Below are 18203 nucleotides of genomic sequence, written 5' to 3' on the forward strand. Positions count from 1 at the left end.
CTTGGCAATGCAGAAAAAGGGAGGAGGGGAGGGAGGGAGGGAGGACCACCTACCTGCCTTCCCTTTCACAGCTTCTGGACATCTTTGTAGTTACTCACTTGACTTTTGTACTTTTGTTTTAAGTGATTGGGAATCTAGAAATAGACCACTACTTAACATGCCAGTAAGAACAGGTAATTGTTGAGCGAATGCCTTATATGATTAAAACTTGGTTGCACACATCTAGTTTAATTCTCAGCTGTTTCATGAGGCAGGAATTGTTTTACAAACGCAGAAACGGACCTTAGAATGGTGAAATTTCTAGCAGCTGCTCTACTGTCAGCAGGAAAAGAGCAGACTTGAACCCTGGTCTAAATGATCATGATCTGATGCTGGAAAACCTGTGCACCCAGTGCACCCCATGGGGTAAAATAGACCCACAAGCCACTGAGAACATTTCCATTATCCTGTTACAGAAAATACTACCTCAGTATTTTTCAAAATTTGATTTTGATTGTCTGGGTAGTGGAGAATTACAATACCGGGCAAATGACATCTGCTAGTTTTTATTATGGCTTTAACATCACAGAAACCCAAACTTCCTGTATGCTTAAAATAATATTAGAGAGCGGAGAAAGTTGTGTTACTAAAGCTGGAAACAACCAACATGCTTGGGAGTCTGCTGTGCCAGCTTGTGCAGTTGGAGTGTGAGCGAGCTGTTTCCCGAGGTTGTCAGCGCGTGGCTGGCTGTTGGCTCAGACCTGGCCTTTCTCCCTCTTCTCTGCCTCACACCACCTGACACTCTGCCCGCTCTGTGGGCTTCTAGAAGTTTTGAGCTGCTCCTGTCTTCCACCATCTGAAAATTCTTTGCCCGTCCTGTGAGAGTTTCTGTTACCTCTGTCGCATACACATTCATGCACATGTAAACTCATGTGTCCACATGACATGCTGACCCCTAAGACTGCGGTAAGAATGAGAACACTGTTAGTAGACTCACACTGTTCCTGCCCTGATAGATCCTAGACAAATTGTACTTGCCATAATTTATTTTTGCATCAGACATGGACATCCAGCTTTACAAGTAGACCTTCCTCATGGTTATGACCCTGTGGCAGTCTCTTATTTTAAAGCAGTAAATGGATGACCTTGGATGAGGCCTGGAAGCTGAGTGAGTCCGATCACAGTCTCAGCTGCTGTGGCAGTCAGGAACAGTGAACAGCACAAATATCTGGCACATATTAATGATAGGCATTTCATTATTGTGCCATATGCTAATTAGACGTAAGTGATGAGTTGTTTGGAGAAATGATGTTAATCAGAGGAACTTTCACCAGCTAAAACAGGAGGAGAGAGGGAGTTGGGCTTTGCCAGAGATGGCTTTTCTGTAGTAGAGTGCTGGTGTGCTGAGATCCCACAGGATCCAGCAAGAACTGGTTTGGATCACAGTGGGTTGTGGGTTCTAGAGTTTCCTCAGTATGCTTGCTAGTTTTATGTCAACTTGATTCAAACTGGAGTCAGCAGAGAGGAAGGAGCCTCAATTGAGAAAATACCTCCATAAGATTGACTGTAGGCAAGTCTGAAAGGCATTTTCTTAGTGATTGATGTGGGAGAGTCCAGCCCATTGTAGGTGGTGCCATCCCTGGGCTAGTGGTCCTAGGTTCTAAGAAAGCAGGCTGAGCAAGCCATGGGGAGCAAGCCAGTAAGCCACACCCCTCAATGTCTTCTGCATCAGCTCCTGCTTCCAGGTTCCGGCCCTCTTTGAGTTCCTGTCCTGACTTCTTTTGATGATGGTTAATGATACGGAAGTGTAAGCCAAATAAAAATAAACCCTTTCTTCCCCAAGGTTTGCTAATGGTGTTTCGTCACAGCAGTAGTCACCCTAGAGACACTCAGTTTCCTGGAGCAGCTGTGAGCCAGCTCAGTCACCAGCAGAGTGGCAGCTGGAATGTGGGTAGAGACCAGGGCCCTTGTGAGCAGCCCAGGAAGCAGGTGGCCTGGGAAAGGAGGTCCTGCTGTCCTTTCTCAGCTGCCTACTGGAGACCACAGGACTTTCTCAGCTAAGACTCTGCATAGTTAGCAGCTCGACACACACATAAACACACACATCAATATACACACTCACATGCATGTGTACACACACACACACACACACACACACACACACACTCCACCTTAACATGTTTTCCTTGCTTGTAGATGATAAAGTACACTGTGCGATAATTTCAGTTGCAAAACTTCACCAATTTCTTCTTGTAATTTTTTTTGGTTCTTCTATTTTGTGTGCTGTATTACTTTGTAAGAGCAATACCTACTTATGGCAAGCATAAAAAATAAACTTAGGATCAGGGATTCAAGCTCAGTGATTGGGTACTTGCCTGACCTGCTGGAAGCCTGCATTAGATCTTAACTTAAAGCCAAAGCCAGGAGGTCCCGTAGCCTCACTGTCTAGGGACAGTCCCTGTTCATACATGTAGAAACTATTTTATGTTTTGTCTGCATGTGTGTATATGTACCATGTGCATGCCTGGTACCCTCACTGTTGAGGAGAGGGTGTTAGGTTCCTGGGAACTGTATTTCTGATGGTTGTGAGCCACCATGTGGGTGCTGGGAACCCAACCTCAGTCCTCTGAAAGAGCAGCAAGTGCTCTGAGCTTGGAGTCAGCTCTCCAGCCTTCACTGTTTGCATTTTTATATAGTTTATTTTTTATTTCTGTTTCTAATTTTTAGGATAAATGGAATTACTATAAATAATTTTAGATTCTGCTATTTTTCACATAACATCATCTGAGAATTGACCCAGGCTATTAAATGTTATTTAGTAATTAGCAATATTTGGAATTTACATATTCAAATATATTTACTTGAAAAATTTTTAACACAGTCTTCTTTTTGGTTCAAACCAGTGTATGCAACATAGCAAGATTCTATCTCAAAATAAATAATATCTAAAAACAGTGCTGTGGAAGCTAAGAACTTTGTTACATCTTCAAACGTCTGAACTCTTACCCTGGGAGATTTTTTTGTTAGAGCTGGCTGGAGGTACAGCTCAGTGGTAGTAGACCTCTTGCCTAGCATGCACAGGACCCTAAATTCAAATCCTAGTATGGGAAGTGGTTTTGAATATTTGAAGGTTATAGTGGGCTCATTGATGCTTTCAAAAGCTACCATTTTGTTAGAATTTGAAAGTAAAACAGGACATGTGAGCTGTAAGTCTTGGCAGCTGCTAGGGGGGGAAGGAGATGAGCAGCAGACATGCCTCTTTGAATTAGGGTCCAAGAAACCATGGAGGTCAGCAAACAGCCACATGGCAGAGGGTAGGGGAGCTTCAGAGAAGGAGAGAGAAAGCCCAGAGTCACGGAAAACATGTTCAGTCTTTTGGCCAGTGTCTTTGCAAGGGAGATATCTATCTATCTATCTATCTATCTATCTATCTATCTATCTATCTAAGTAGGATCTTGTTATATTGTCTGTTTTGGCCTCACATAATAGAAATGTAAATTACTTTTAAGCATGTAGATGACAGTTTAAAGTTCTTTTCAAAGCTAACATCCCCACATTTCCTTGAAAATACAGTTCAGGCTCTTCATTACATTGTGCTTGCCAGCCAAGCCCTTTTTATTTCCGTAGGATTAAAACATCAGCTTTGATGTAGATCATATCTGGATTTTAGATCCTGGTTTACCTCTGTCATTAGCTTTGTTCAAGTTATTATTTTGCCAGCCCAACTTTCCTCAGTATCTATCTGACTGAAAGGATTTTCCCAGCAGCTAGTGTGTGATCAGAACTAGATACGGTCACCTGTTTACTACACAGTAATTTTGGGGTGAAATCGATAAGGCTTAGCATTATTACAATTGAGTCAAATTTCTAGTCACTTATTCATGAATTTGGGCAATACATCAGGAAATTTACGTAGTGTCAGATAAAGGGAAAAGGTATAAAGACACTTTTTGTGTGAGGAAAGGATTCAGAACCAATCACAGCAGTGTCTTGAGTGGGTCCTGGTTTTTGATCCTTAAAGCTGTGATATTAGCAGTTAGCTGCATTGCCTGTTCTCACTGTAGGATGGATTATGTCTTTTCTCCAGCAGGAAACTTGAAAGTGTCGATGGTGAATAGATGGGGAAACTGAAATTACTCAGCTTCTTCAAGCTGACTTATAAACACAGCAGCTCTGTCTCTGTAGACCACACCTGAAAATGTTGACGCTACAGACAATGACTGCCCAATGGACTACAGATCCTTCGTGGGGATCCACCAGCTTTTAACCATGTGGACATACTTGCTTTTGTTTTCCTGATACACATCTATCATTTGTGTTTTAGCTGGACTGCTGGGAAATTAGTTTCAGATCTGTTGATTCTTTGTATTTCCTGAGAACAAGAACACCTTTTTGCAGGACGATGTTTTAATTACCAAATGAGGCAAATTTAGTATGTCTAGCATACTCTGTTATCTAATATACACCATACTCCAACTTTACCAGTAGTTCTCCGGTGCTGCCATTCTTTGTGGAGCTGGAGGATAGACCTCAGGAACTTACTATGCTAGACAAGGGTGATATTACTGACCCACATCCGCAGCCTCTTTTTTTGTTTGTTTGTTTTGGGGTTTTTTTTTTGTTGTTGTTGTTGTTTTCCTTTGAGACAGGGTTTCCAGTGTAGCACTGACTGTCCTGGAACTCATTATGTAGACCAGGCTGGCTTCAAACTCACAAAGATCCACCTGCCTCTGCCACCCAAGAACTGGGATTAAAGGCTTGTGCCATCACTGCCCGGCTTATCCACAGCCTGTTAATTCTGTTTTCTAGCAGTTTTTCCTCTAAGTCAAGCCTGTGGTGGTATTGTGTTCCCTAAAATATTGTGCACGCTAATAAACTTATCTGGGGTCAGAGAACAGAACAGCCACAATATTGAACATAGAGGATAGGCAGTGGTATCACACGCCTTTAATCCTAGCATTCCAGAGGCAGAGAACTACCTGGATCTCTGTGTGTTCAAGGATACAGCCAAGCTTTGGTGACTCATGCCTTTAATCCCAGAAAGTGAGCCTTTAATCCCAGGAAGAGATGGCAGAAAGCAGAAAGGTATATAAGGCACAAGGACCAGAAACTAGAAGCTTTTACCTGGTTAAGCATTCAGGCTTTCGAGAAGCAGTTCAGCTGAGATTCATTTGGATGAGGACTCAGAGGCTTCCAGTCTGAGGAAACAGGATCAGCTGAGGAACTGGTGAGGTGAGGAAGCTGTGGCTTGTTCTGCTTCTCTGATCTTCCAGCATTCACCCAATAACTGGCCTCAGGTTTGATTTTATTAATAAGAACTTTTAGGATTCATACTACATAAGCCCTTCATTTTTCTGTCCGGTCTGTTTGGGCTTTCTTTGGAAGTCTTTGCCTTTGCTTCGGGCAGCCTAACTGTTCTCCTGTGTGTACAAACAAGATGCCTTTGGCTGCAGAGGCCCGAGGGCTCGCCTCCACTCCTGCTCCTTAGTCACCTAGTGAGTACCCACTCACTGTGTTGGTAAGAGTGACTGTCAGCCCCTCCACCTCCTGTGCCCGAGGTCTTTCACCCAAGGGCACTCCAAGCACCAACAGCCTGTGAGGGTGATCATTTTCTGTGTGTTGAAGCCAGGATCTGTCGTTGGGTTGCGATTTGGACTTCTTTCTTGAAGGTCAAATACATTCTGGTTTCTGTCTTCATTTAGTCTCAAAGAAGATGGAGCAGGAGCCCCGTATGACAAGGAATCCACAGCCATTATAAAGCTGAATAACACAACAGTCCTTTATTTAAAAGAGGTGACAAAGTTCTTGGCGCTTGTTTGCTTCGTCAGAGAGGAAAGCTTTGAAAGAAAAGGTAATTGTTGGTGTGATTTCAAGGGACTGCCTCGGTTCATGCTGCCTCTGTTGCCCGTTGAATGTGTGTAGACACGGCATGCCCGCAAAGCCTCTAGACCTTAGTTCCTTGGCCTGAGTGAGGCAAGCCTGCATGATGGAGCTGGTGTCTGGACCTGCCTGGCCCTGTGTGCAGCCAGGAGGGATAAGGTGGAAACAGAACCACATCCTCCATGGGCCTCAGCTGTTACTTTGCCAGGCTGTTGCACCAGGAAAGGATTTCTTGGCCTATGTTGCAGGTGGGGGCCTGCCCCTGGGCCACAGCACTAGGTATTTGGTGAGCCATGTGACCACCGCTCTCCCGATCACAGAGGTAGATGGCATTTGCCTGCCTGGCGTTCACACACTCTCTTCAAATAGCAGGGATGGTGTCATGATCCACACAGCGAAGGAATGACCAATACTGCTCTAAACATGACTTGTAAGGGTCAAGTTCAGTTGATGAGGGGTATGTGTGTATATTTTAAGTAAAAGCAATGAACTGATTTTTTTTTTTTTTTTTTTTTTTAAATTTTTTCAGTGATGCCAGCATGGCTAGGGTGTAGTTTACTGGTAGCTTACAACTGCTTACAGTGCTGCGGGTGGCTAGGAGCTTGTCCATCTGCTCAGAGACCTGGGGCTGATCTCCTGCGGTACGGAATGCAGAGCTAAACATCACAAAGGCGAGCCAGGAAGCACAGTGGTTACAGCCGCTGCAGCTGTCCTGTGGGCGATGCATGCTCATGATAAACTTGTTCCAAAACTAAGGAAAACCTAAGGAACAAGATGAAACCGCATCCAAGCTAAGCCTCGTGTTACATTTCTGAGATTTTTCCCCCCTCTTTACTTATCTCTTCATTTTCAACAGAACTGGCTGCCCTGTTGGTTTCACTAGCAAAGCCAGTTTGTATTCTCTGTGGTGTGTGCATGTGTTGTCTGCGCTGTATTCGTGTGCTATATGTGTGTGGTGTGTGCATGTGTTGTCTGCGCTGTATTTGTGTGGTATATGTAGTATATATGTGTGGTGTATGTGTGTGTTGTATGTGGTGTATTCATGTGGTATATGTGGTATTTGCATGTGTTAGGTGTGGCATATGCATGTATAGTATGTGGTATCTTTGTGTGCATTTATGTGTGGATGCCCAAGAGCAGACAAAGGCCAGATGTTTTCTTTCCTCTGTCACTCTGCCTTTTGCCCTTGACACAGAGTTCCTCACTGAAGCGGAGGCTTACCATTTTGGCTAGCCTGGCTGACCAGCATGCCCAGGGAGCATCCTGTGGGCACTTGCTCCCAGCCCCCACTCCACCAACAGCACTGGTGGAATTCCTCAGCTCAAAAGCCTATTTTGGTGGTAGAGCCTTGCCTCTCGTGCATGGTGCTGTAGGTTCAGTCCCGGTACTGACTGAGCATCCCCCGTCAACAAATGAAGATTGACAAGGCCTGTACTTTGTTCTTCTTACTCGCTGCTATACAGATTTTACTCAGACCCCAAAAATGTAAGTGGCGTTGTCGAAAAGTGACAGCACCAGCCTATGTGGAGGCTAAAGATGGCTAGCTAGGGAGCAGGAGAGCTGGGCACACCAATTGGTTGTCCAGTGCCAAATGGTCAGCCCTGAAAGTAAACATACAGGTGGCAATATATGGATTGAGCAGAGTAGGCCACGTTTGGGAACATACATGTATATACATATATAGATGAAGTAACAGGTAGCGAAAAAGGTGACCATGAATTTGAGGGAGAACAAGGTGGAAGAAAAGGGAAAGGAGAAATGTTGTGACTAAATTGTAATCTACTTTTTAAAAAAACCTGTGAAGCTAGGCTGTCTGACATGTAACACACATAAACACACACACACACACACACACACACACACATCTCTTTGCACATTTACTGTTGCTTGGTATTTCCTATGGATTTTGGAAGCTAAGGAAACAAAGGGCCACACAGATGTATAACTTTAGCTGGCAGCCGGTTCTAAAGTTCAGGAACTTTTGAGCTAGGCTAGAGAACTTGTTCATTTTGAACCAATTTTATAGTTAACTGAAAAGTTGCAGAAGTGGTAAGTAATCTTCAGCTCCCCTTTGACAGCTGACAGTCTTGCAGTTTCTAGTTGGAATGAGCTTGCGCACACTGGCAAGTGTCCCACACAGAAATTCCACCGTGTCCTTCCCGCTCAGATAGTGCATGTTTTCTGCCTGTTCCCGGGGAATCTCTATTAAAGTCATGTCAGGGTTTCCACTACAAAGTTTCTAAGGTTAAATGCTTCACGCTGCACAAATCCAGCTGCACCTTTAGCCTTCGCCATTAATTTTAACATCTGGCTGTGTGCAACTAAGTTTAAGTAGGACCTGATCCTAGAGATCTTTGGTAAATTATTACGAAATTACAATCTCTGATGACAGGCAGGTTTTGTAGCATATAGTAAACTAACTAGCAACCTAGCTGTTGAGTTTAATTATGTTATAACTAAAGAATGTAGGGAAATGGACATGTGTAAAGTTTCAGCAAAACAGGCTATCCTGGGACTCACTCTATAGACCAGACTGGCCTTGACCTCGAAGCCCTGCCTGCCTCTGCCTCCCGAGTGCTGGGATCACATACGCCACCAATACCTGGCCCCTCAGCTCATATTTAATGTGTGTGTATGCATATGTGTTCGGAGGTGCCTTTTTCTATTGTTTCCCTACCTTATTTATTTAGTTATTTTTGAGACAGGGTTTCACGATACAGCACTGGCTAGCCTTGAACTCATATATGGGTTCTGGGGGATTTAACTTGTCAGGCTTGTGAAACCAGCCCTTTTTGAAAATAATAAAAAAAAAAAAAAATTGCTGTTCTATAATAGGGTGTGTGGAGTTGATTCTCCCTTCCTACCTTCATTGTGTCTGGGGGTGGAATTTAGGTCATTCAGGCTTGCAGAGCAAACATACCTGCTGGGCCATCTTGGCAGCCCCTGATTTATCTTAATTACAACTAGCCTTTAATCTGAATGATTAAGTTAGTGCAGTTCAGTGGTTTTTCAGATCTTTTGGGGGTACAGACACCTTTGGAAATGTGGCAAATCCCCTGGAAGATTCTGAAATAGCAAGAGCACCTGCCGTTCCTGAGACCTAGGCCTGTTTTACATGATGGCTGCGCCTCTGCTGCCCCCTACTGGCGACGGATGACACGAACGACAGGGTGTCGCGCCGTTTAAAAGTGTGTCTGTCTTCTCCTGCAGGCCTTATTGACTATAATTTTCACTGCTTCCGGAAGGCCATCCATGAAGTTTTTGAGGTGAGAATGAAAATGGTGAAATCTCGGAAAGCCCAGAGTCGGTTGCAGAAGAGGAAAGGGACTACTCTCAATGGGACCCCTAGAGGGCTGCTGTAGCGGAGCGGCCGGGAGCCTGAACCCACGCGTGCCATGAGGGTGCCGAGCCACACTGCGTGACAGCAAGGAAAGACGAGCCTGGACACTGACGAGAGTTGTTAAGGGGAAAAGAATACTCTCTTTTTAAAATAAGCACTTCGAAGCAGAAACCTGTACAATAACAATAAAGCGAACCCTGCTGTGCTTTCACTACGTAAATATAAACATTTAAACGTTTATGTTGATAGAAAAACCCTGTGTGAGAACTGCCGGGAACTGTACATATTTTGCACTTTTTTCATGTTTTTTTCTCACCGAGGTTAACTTTGATAAGATGACTTTTCTAAACTCTTTTCTGTACCTGGTGTCAAGGACGTGCATACTGTAGTCCATATGGCAGTCTGAAATTTATCCAAAGTAACACGCTGGTAATGACTTTTTGTAAACTGGGGGATCTTTGCTACTAATTATCCAGGGGGGAATCATTGTTCAGCGTGGCAGGAGTGGGTCAGGGCTGGGAGCAATAAGAACTTCTCCTGTTTGTAATGAGTGTAAATGGGAATTTTGTAGAAAATGTTAGTACCAGGCTTATATCTAAGTTTGTACCCCTCTGGCCATGCCTCCCTACTCACTTGTCTTTAGGAAGCTCTTTACCTCAACACACATCTTTGAAGTCACTTTATTCAGATAGGTGATTTCTTTTTGCTGTGTTATTCTAATGAACCTTTGGGACCAGATTTCTAAAGTGATGCCAACCAATATAAAGAACTATGAACGTTGTTAGAAGAGACAGGGAAATAGCAGGGATTTGTTGAGGGGGAAGTTCTGGAGGTCCTTCTGTACCTGCCAAGGAGGCTAAAGGAACAGAGGCCGGGAGGTTTCCAGATGGTCTCTCAGACTAAATGCACTTGGTACTTGTGTTTTATTTGGCTCCTGTGAATGGCCTGGTGTTGTGCTGTGTTTAAAGACCAGTTGTTGATGCTCCGTGGCCACAGTGGAGCAGATCTTTGGTCTCCACTATCGAGTTTAGACCTTGGTGGCTCTGTTGGTTACCTGAATCCCCCTTCCATCCGTGACAATATGCCTCATGCCCTCCGCCTATTCCTGTTCTTACCAAGTTCAGCTTGCCACCAACTTGCTCCACAGGACAGAAGGCACAGGAAAGCTTGTGGCCAGTGAGAAAGGACAGCCTAAGGTAGAAGTTAGCTGCCAGGTTCGTTTTTTTTTTTTTTTTTAGATGAGCAGGGGATTGAGAGTCATAAATCTAGCCCTGTACCCAACCATTCCAAAGGTTAGCACTGTTGGGTGTGCATGGCGCTAAAAAAGGTCTTTTTAAAGCAGAGTCTCTTGGGGACATCAGAGCTACTCTTGCAACTTGTCCCTGAAGCCCATTTCCTTTTTTTTGTTTTTTTTGTTTTTTGTTTTGTTTTGTTTTGTTTTTTGAGACATGAATCAGGCTTCATGCATGTTGGGCGGCTCTCTACTAAGCTAGTATCCCAGCTCCTCCTCTTAATAGTTTTTACAAAGTATTTCTCTTTGAACAGAGAATTGAGTTTTTAATAAGACTTTATTTTCAAGATAAGACACTTGCCTGTCTGGTAAACCACATAAAATTACCAGGTAGACGTGGAGCTTCCATTTTTAAGCTGGTTATATAATGGGTTTTTTGTTGAAACGTGCCTTAAAAGCCTATCACTTCAAGAGCGTGCGATTCTTTGGGGGATAGGCAGAAACAATCCTATGACCTAGGGCCCACGTTCCTGATCATAAATGCACTCTTTCCTCTCTCATGCTACCACTGACTACTGCCTCAAGCCTCGTGTGACAGTGACCTCTAAAAACGTAGGAGTTACATCTGAATGGTGAGGTTTTCAAGTCTGACTAGAATTGCAACATACCTTCACATTCATTTTGTATTTTATCTTAGATTCGGGAGTTAGCTTAATGCATTGTGTAGGTGTGTGTTTATGCTCAAGTGTGACTGTAAACAGAAAGGTCTAACTCCTGGCTACAGTGGCTGCTCTAGAACATTTTTGTTGGTTTTAGGGGTTGAAAATGTGAAGCTTTGTAGAGCAGAGCAGCCTTTTTTGCTTTTTGAGTCCAGTACTTCTGTGTAGCGGCTGGACTGACGCACCGTCTTAGCAAACTGTAGTCATAGAGATTTACGTGAGTGACCAGGATGGAGTGCAAATCAAAGCTGATTAATATTTACCAAGTGTTATTTTGTGAACATAATATATTTTGGATCCTTAAATACGAAATGACTAGAAGCCACAGCAATACTATTACGTATGGACTGTATGCCAACTCGGTTTGACACGGAGTTCATAAAAACAATGGAGCTGTTGTGATGATTAAAGTACAGTATGCACTCAACAAACAGACTGGTGTGGTTTGTAATGAAGCACACTGTGTTTTACTGTTGATAGCGCGTCATTTATAACCACCGCTAGCACACTCTGCAGGGATGTCAGTGACCAACCTAAACACATGTTTGTATGCTGATGACCTGGTAACAGACTCACAGCTTAGTTTTCTGGGAGCAGAACAGTTTCTTGTTGAAAGTAGTATGGCCTTTCGTATTTAAGATGATATTTATCATATATGTGTGTATAGCACATATATACACACATATTTGTATACATACATATATATATATATATATATATATATATATATATGTATATATATATATAAAATCACTGTTTTATTGGTTATGCTAGATCCATTTAACAAAAAGTAAAAAAAAAAAAAAACCAACAGTCTTTTGAGGGGGTCTCTATGTTACTCAAGCTGGTCTTGAACCTCTGGGTGCACTGATCTTCCTGCCTTGGCCCCTCTGCAGCTAGACCACAGGCTTGTGTAACCAGCCTTGAGTGTTCAGCAAAACCTCTCGATTACTCAGTTCTAATTTTATGCAAATGAAGGTAAATCATTTCGTAAATTGAGCTACTACTACTATTATTATTATTATTATTATTATTATTGAGACATGGTTTCACTATATAGCCCTGACTGTCCTTGGAACAATGTAGACCAGGCTGTCCTCAGACTCAGAGGTCTGCCTGCTTCTGTCTTCTGAGTGCTGGAATAAAAGGTGTATGTCACCATGCCCAGTTTTAACTTATACTTTCATTTAGCCTCGTTTCCCTTTAGCATCCATCCAGCCTAGGGCCTCCTCACACGTGGTAGACAAGTGCTCCAGCCCTTTGGAGATCTCCGAACACCTTATTTCAAGATTTGGAACATGCTTGTTAGGGTTGTAGAACTATTCTTTCTAAAATTTATTATGTACACAGTGTTCTGTCTTCATGTATGCCTGCAGGCCAGAAGAGGTCACCATATCTCATTACAGATGGTTGTGAGCCACCATGTGGTTACTAGGAATTGAACTCAGGACCTCTGGAAGAACAAACACTGCTCTTAACCTCTGAGCCATCTCTCCAGCCCCAGTAGAACTATTCTTGACCATGAGCTGTACTGTGACTTTATTGGCTCATGAAGGCATATCTGATGTCTGAGGCCCTCTGTTATTATGATGACATTGATCTTTTCCAGGATTTGAGAATCCAATAGTTTGCCCTTTGGTGCTACTTTGGTCCCCCAAAAACCAGCAAGACTGGCTTCCCATGGCAGATGACCGAGCTGCCACACTGAAGGTGGAGCCATTAACGTCTCTCCCGCTGCCTGAGCCCCTGGCCACCCTGCTCCTGGGGCAGAATTATTCTAACTTCTCTAAACAGAATCATAAAATGAATAGACTTTTTAGGAAGGGGGGTGGCCTCTTCTGGAGTTGCTCAATGGCAGCAAGACAATCAGAACTCCACCCCAAACTAACCTTCCCAGGCCGCCTGTGGTTTCCTTTCCAACACTCTGGGAAGATAAGCTCCAGGGTCTCAACCCCCTTCAGTGAGACAGCCCATAAGCCTGGACCTTTAGTAAGGTGGTAATTGGGCTCTGCTTCCCCTCCCTGCAAAGCAGTGCAGAGAAGTGGCTCACCTGGAGAGACCTCTGTCTGTCCATCTAGTGGGAGAGGGGCTTACCCGGGGCTCAGTGTGTGAGGAGCAATCACTATAGCCCACAGAGCCTGATAGCCACAGAGTCTGATTTCATTGTCTAGGCCTTAACCATTTTCCTAGGATGTTTAATGTGACAGATTCCCACCCCTAACTCATCCTTCCTGAATCAAAATTTGGAAATTGTATTTTAAAATTGTATTTTAAATATACACCCTAAGTAATTCTTATAATTGGGAGACCTTATTTTCCGCATAGTTGTTACAGAGCTAGGGAGGGGAGATTGTGGTGGATGAAGATTATATCCCCCAGGGAAGCTTTCTGGAATCCTCCATGCACATACATTCATATATTCATACATGTCCTATGTGTGTGTGTGTGTGTGTGTGTGTGTGTGTGTATAAACGTGTCTTCCAACTTGATTACAAGTTTTGAAAAATTATTTAACTCAAGTTCTAAGAAATCTGATGCTCTCTTCTGGCCTCCATAGGCACTGCATGCACATGGTGCTTGTACCTACATGCAGAAAACTTAAAAAAAAAAAAAAAACTGTATTATTTAAAATACTGTTTAATGTACACTATGATACATGTAAATGATATAAAATCCATTTAAATTGTATATTTAAATCTTTGCATTTGTATCACAAATTATATAAAATATTGTTTAGATGAACTTTCTCTTCCTCACACAATTCCATTCGATTCTTCACTGCACTTTCTGGTTCCTTCATCATTGTCAGAATGTTTGGAATGACCTAACAGTCTTCTTGGTGTTTAAGACCATACACACTTTAAATGTGGTGTGGTACTGTCAGGAGGCTTTACTGAATTTGAAGACCAATTTGCTTGTTCTAGACAGGCGTCTGGAGCTTGCAGTCTTCCCTTAGCCTTGCTGAGTGCTGGGGCTACGGGTGTGTACGGCCATGCTTGGTTGGGGTCCGGTTGCTTTGTTTTTCCTGGTGCTGGAATCTACGTCAGGGCACTGCAGCAGCGGGCTTTGTTTTTCCTGGTGCTGGAATCTACGTCAGGGCACTGCAGCAGCGGGCTTTGTTTTTCCTGGTGCTGGAATCTACGTCAGGGCACTGCAGCAGCGGGCAAGGCTCTGTCATTATGGTACCCTCAGCCCAGGAGACTATTTCCTCTGCACACTGGTGATCTCCACAAATAAGTACCTCTGTTTCTTTTCCCTTTCTCTTTCTTTCTTTCTTTCTTTCTTTCTTTCTTTCTTTCTTCTTTCTTTCTTTCTTTCTTTCCTTTCTTCCTCCCTCCCTCCCTCTCTTCTTTTTCTTATTCTTCCTTTTTTTTTTTTTTTTTTTTTTTTTTGGTGTTTTGAGACAAGGTTTCTCTATGGCTGTCCTGGAACTCTGGAACTCACTCTGTAGACCAGGCTGGTGTCGAAGTCACAGAGGTCCACCTGCCCCTGCCTCCCCAGTGCTGGGCTTAAAGACCTGTGGCCACCACCATCCAGCTACTGTTTCTTTACTTAATGATTACTCAAGCCTTCTAATAATGACCCCTATTGCATGTTCCCCAAGCTCACTCCCTCAGCTTTGTCTCTCTCTACCTGAGATGGATGATTTTTCTAACAGGAAATTGCTACCATTTCAGGATTTTAAAAGACATCTTGTCTTCTTGAACAGAATTTTCTTCAAAACCAACAGTTTGAAAGTCCAAAAATTCTACTTCCTACTCTGCCACATATGGCTTATATTACTGTTTACAAACATCTGCCCCTAAACTCTCCTTCAAGTCTCAGGGGAAGTAAAATTGGTGCCAGTATTTTCTCACAGGACACTAGAAGACAGACAGATGGTGGCACTCCTGGGTGTTGAGTGCTGAGTGAGCTGTGGGGAAGGCCAGGCTGCTGTGCAGAAGGCCAGGATTAGGCTGTCAGGCTTTGTAAGTTGTATATTGTAAACTGAGTTTCAAAGGAAAGCAGTATGGTGTTATCACGAATGTGCTAAAGAAAATGGTAATTATAACCCAGAATGCCAGGGCACAGAAGTGCTTTCAGAAGTTCCATAATTCCTGTATGTGCCGACCTTTGTCTGCAGAGTAAAGAATGCAACATGTATTTATGAACTATTTTTTTTTTAAGTTTGTGGCTATTACAGTGAAAAATAAAAATCTGCTTAAAAGTACTGAGCTCAGCCATTTACTGTCATAGCTTCCTAGTGAGTAGCAAAGTGCCCTATCTGCCGAGGCAGGGACAGCATTTCAGCTAGTCAAGTTGGTATGAAGACTACCAAGCTCCCTCAATCAGCATCTAGCTGGGAATGGGGGACTAAGAGAATGGAGTGACAGGGAGGGACGAGAGGAAAGGGACACAGGCCATTGAAGAGCTCTCCGGAGGCGTCAGGAGACAGAAGACACAGAGGTGCCCCGCTGTCTGCGACACGTCAGATGCCCCTGCACAGCACAGTCGTATCTCAGCTGCAGGTGTTTCCTCTAGAGCCAAATTTAGGAGATGAGAGCACTCTAGTGAAACCCAGCCATTGGTTCATAAGAACCAAGACAAAGGAAGATACAAATTGTAATCTTTTTCGGTTTTTGTTTTGTCATGACAAGATTTCTCTATGTAACAGTTCTGGCTGTCCTGGAACTCACTCTGCAGACCAGGCTGGCCTCAAATTCAGATTCTCTTGCCTCTGCCTCCTGAGTTCTGGAGTTAAAGGCATGTGCCATCACCGCCCGGCCAGATTATAGTTTTCACTACTAATTTAAAACAAAAATTCTTTGCAGTTTTACTTATTTTATGTGAGTATGTCGTCTGCACGTGTGTATGTGTACCACATGCATGTGTGGTGCTTACGGACACCAGAAGAGCGGGTGGGATCCCTTGGAGCTGGGGTTGCTGATGGTTGTGAGCCTCTGACGGAATCCTGGTCCTTTGCAAGAGCAGCCAGTGCTTCTACCTGCCAGCCAGTTACTAACTCTAGCCCATTACTAATGAAATAAAAACTTCAAAGTGTAAACAAAACAAAACAACAACAAAAACCACAGTCCATGTAAATAAGGCAAAAGTGCAGGGTCGGGTTGGGGATTTAGCTCAGTGGTAGAGCGCTTGCTTGCCTAGCAAGCGCAAGGCCCTGGGTTCGATCCCCAGCTTAAAAAAAAAAAGTGCAGGGTCCTTCCCTCACCCCAATTCTGCAGTACTGGGGTGCCGCATAGCTCTCAACTATCCCAGTAAAGTGGGTCTCAAAAGCAAATACCAATTAAAAAGCCACAGGAAAAAGCGACTCTGTAAACGGGATTATACTGGCGGTTCTAGCAAATTCTGTCTTCCGATTCCATCCCTCTTTCACTTGGTCTTTGGTCTGGGGACTCCCCATCTGCTTCTCCCTCTCCCTCCCAAGTTCCCTGCCCCTCCTCCTCACCTGGTCGCTTCTTCCCAGCTTACCCTCCTCTATTTCTCCCAGGCTTGGGCAGGAGACTGAGGACAAAAGCCACACGCTAGGTCTGTTGGGTTTCCAAGCCTGCTTCCTCTGATACCAGTTTTTTTTTTGGGGGGGGGGGCTCTTGCCGTGTCAGTGCTCTGCCTTTGTTCCTGCCCCACCAAGTCCAGAGACTCACCGTTTTTCTTTCTACTCAGTTATAGAAAAACAAATACTTCTTGAGTACAGAAAATATAGATATATTTAAATTTCATATGCTGTTTTAGCTCACTAAAACCTGGGTCGGGAGATGGGATCTAACCTGCTTACTTCAGTCCTAAGCATGAATTCTGTTCGTAGTCATGCTAAGTACACATGAAGTTCATTCACAGACAAGCTTGGAGGGAGAATACAGCTTGTAGTTCCCTTTATATGGTCTTCTGTGTATGTTGTTCAAGTTAGGCCTGGCGATCTGACATAGAGATACATGCAGGCAAAACACCAATGCACATACAAAATAAAGTTAAAAAAAAAAAAAAAAGACGAATTACTCCCCATGTGTCACATGCCAGGGAATGGGTTCTCTTGCCCAGTGGAGGATCTGAGAGTCTGCATCCACATTCTCAATGTTTCAAACAATAGAGAGGCAAATAGCAACTGCTGTGCCCTTAGTGTCACTCACTCAGACTACATTTGAGTTTGTGGTGACCTGCCATCGACTGTATGGGACCTGTAATTCCCTTCCCATCCAGTTCAACTGGTCATGCCCTTTACCCTGCTTCCATTTCTCCTCCTAATAATATTGGCCATGTTCCCTAGAGGGCTACCTCCAGCGGCTCCCCAGGACTGGACTCTGACACTAACTTTTACTAGCTCTGCTTCGTCTAAAAATAGGTTTAGTTTAAAAATGATCTGATTCCTTTAATGAGTTATGACTATCAGTACAGGCGGCCCTTATCAATGATAAATAAAAGGCAACAATTCCTGGTTGCAGAGCTGGTTTGATTGGAATCCTTGCTAAGACCTTACTCACAGGCCCATGGGTCCTTCTATCCTCCTCCTCCTGGGGGTAATGACTGGGCCCTGCTTAATGAACTGGTTGTTTCTCAGTACCTGCTCCTTCATAAAAGTCGAGTATTTGAAAAACAACTAAAGGAAACGAGGAGTGGCATTTTGTCCTGACCTTCCCCGATTCCATTTTGTGTCTGATGGGGCACCTTTTCAGTCCCCTACCAGATCTGAACAGTCACGTCCGCCTTGGCAGCACATTTGGGACTTTCCACGGCTCAGATGCATAACCAAAATATCTGCTGAATATATAGTCAAAACAAATACCACCAGGTTCCCCTGACCTACACCTGACAAGGTCACTGTGGCTTCTCTTTAGACACGCTGTACCCTGAGCTTTGGTGCTGAGGGTTTCTTTGGGGCAAGAGTTTGCTCTTAGCGTTGACTTAAATAAAGGGCTGTAAATTGGCCTTCTATATGTGGTAACTTTTCACCTGGACTATAACAGAAATAATAGAGCAACAGGATAATACCTTGTAATGTACTCGAATAAAACAGAAAACTTAAAACTGTTTAATTTCTTTTTTTAGCCCTAGCTCTCCT

At 43.7% G+C, this 18203-nt stretch overlaps 1 protein-coding gene and 1 non-coding gene across 2 annotated transcripts in view; both read left to right on the plus strand.

Moving 5' to 3' along the window:
- The window catches only part of Rragd (Ras related GTP binding D), a 38666-nt gene extending 27084 nt beyond the window's left edge, over positions 1 to 11582 (plus strand). The window contains exons 6-7 of the mRNA XM_036179425.1: positions 5682 to 5830; positions 9070 to 11582. Of these exons, the coding sequence (XP_036035318.1) occupies positions 5682 to 5830; positions 9070 to 9221 (301 nt within the window). The 3' untranslated portion in view covers positions 9222 to 11582. The remainder of the gene's footprint in view (positions 1 to 5681; positions 5831 to 9069) is intronic.
- Positions 11583 to 16261: 4679 nt separating this feature from the next.
- Trnag-gcc lies at positions 16262 to 16332 on the plus strand. The gene has a single exon. It is a non-coding gene; the product is annotated as a tRNA-Gly (tRNA).
- Positions 16333 to 18203: the final 1871 nt, after the last annotated feature.

The sequence above is a fragment of the Onychomys torridus genome, chromosome 2, assembly GCF_903995425.1.
Source record: "Onychomys torridus chromosome 2, mOncTor1.1, whole genome shotgun sequence".
In the NCBI taxonomy this organism is placed as follows: Eukaryota; Metazoa; Chordata; class Mammalia; order Rodentia; family Cricetidae; genus Onychomys; species Onychomys torridus.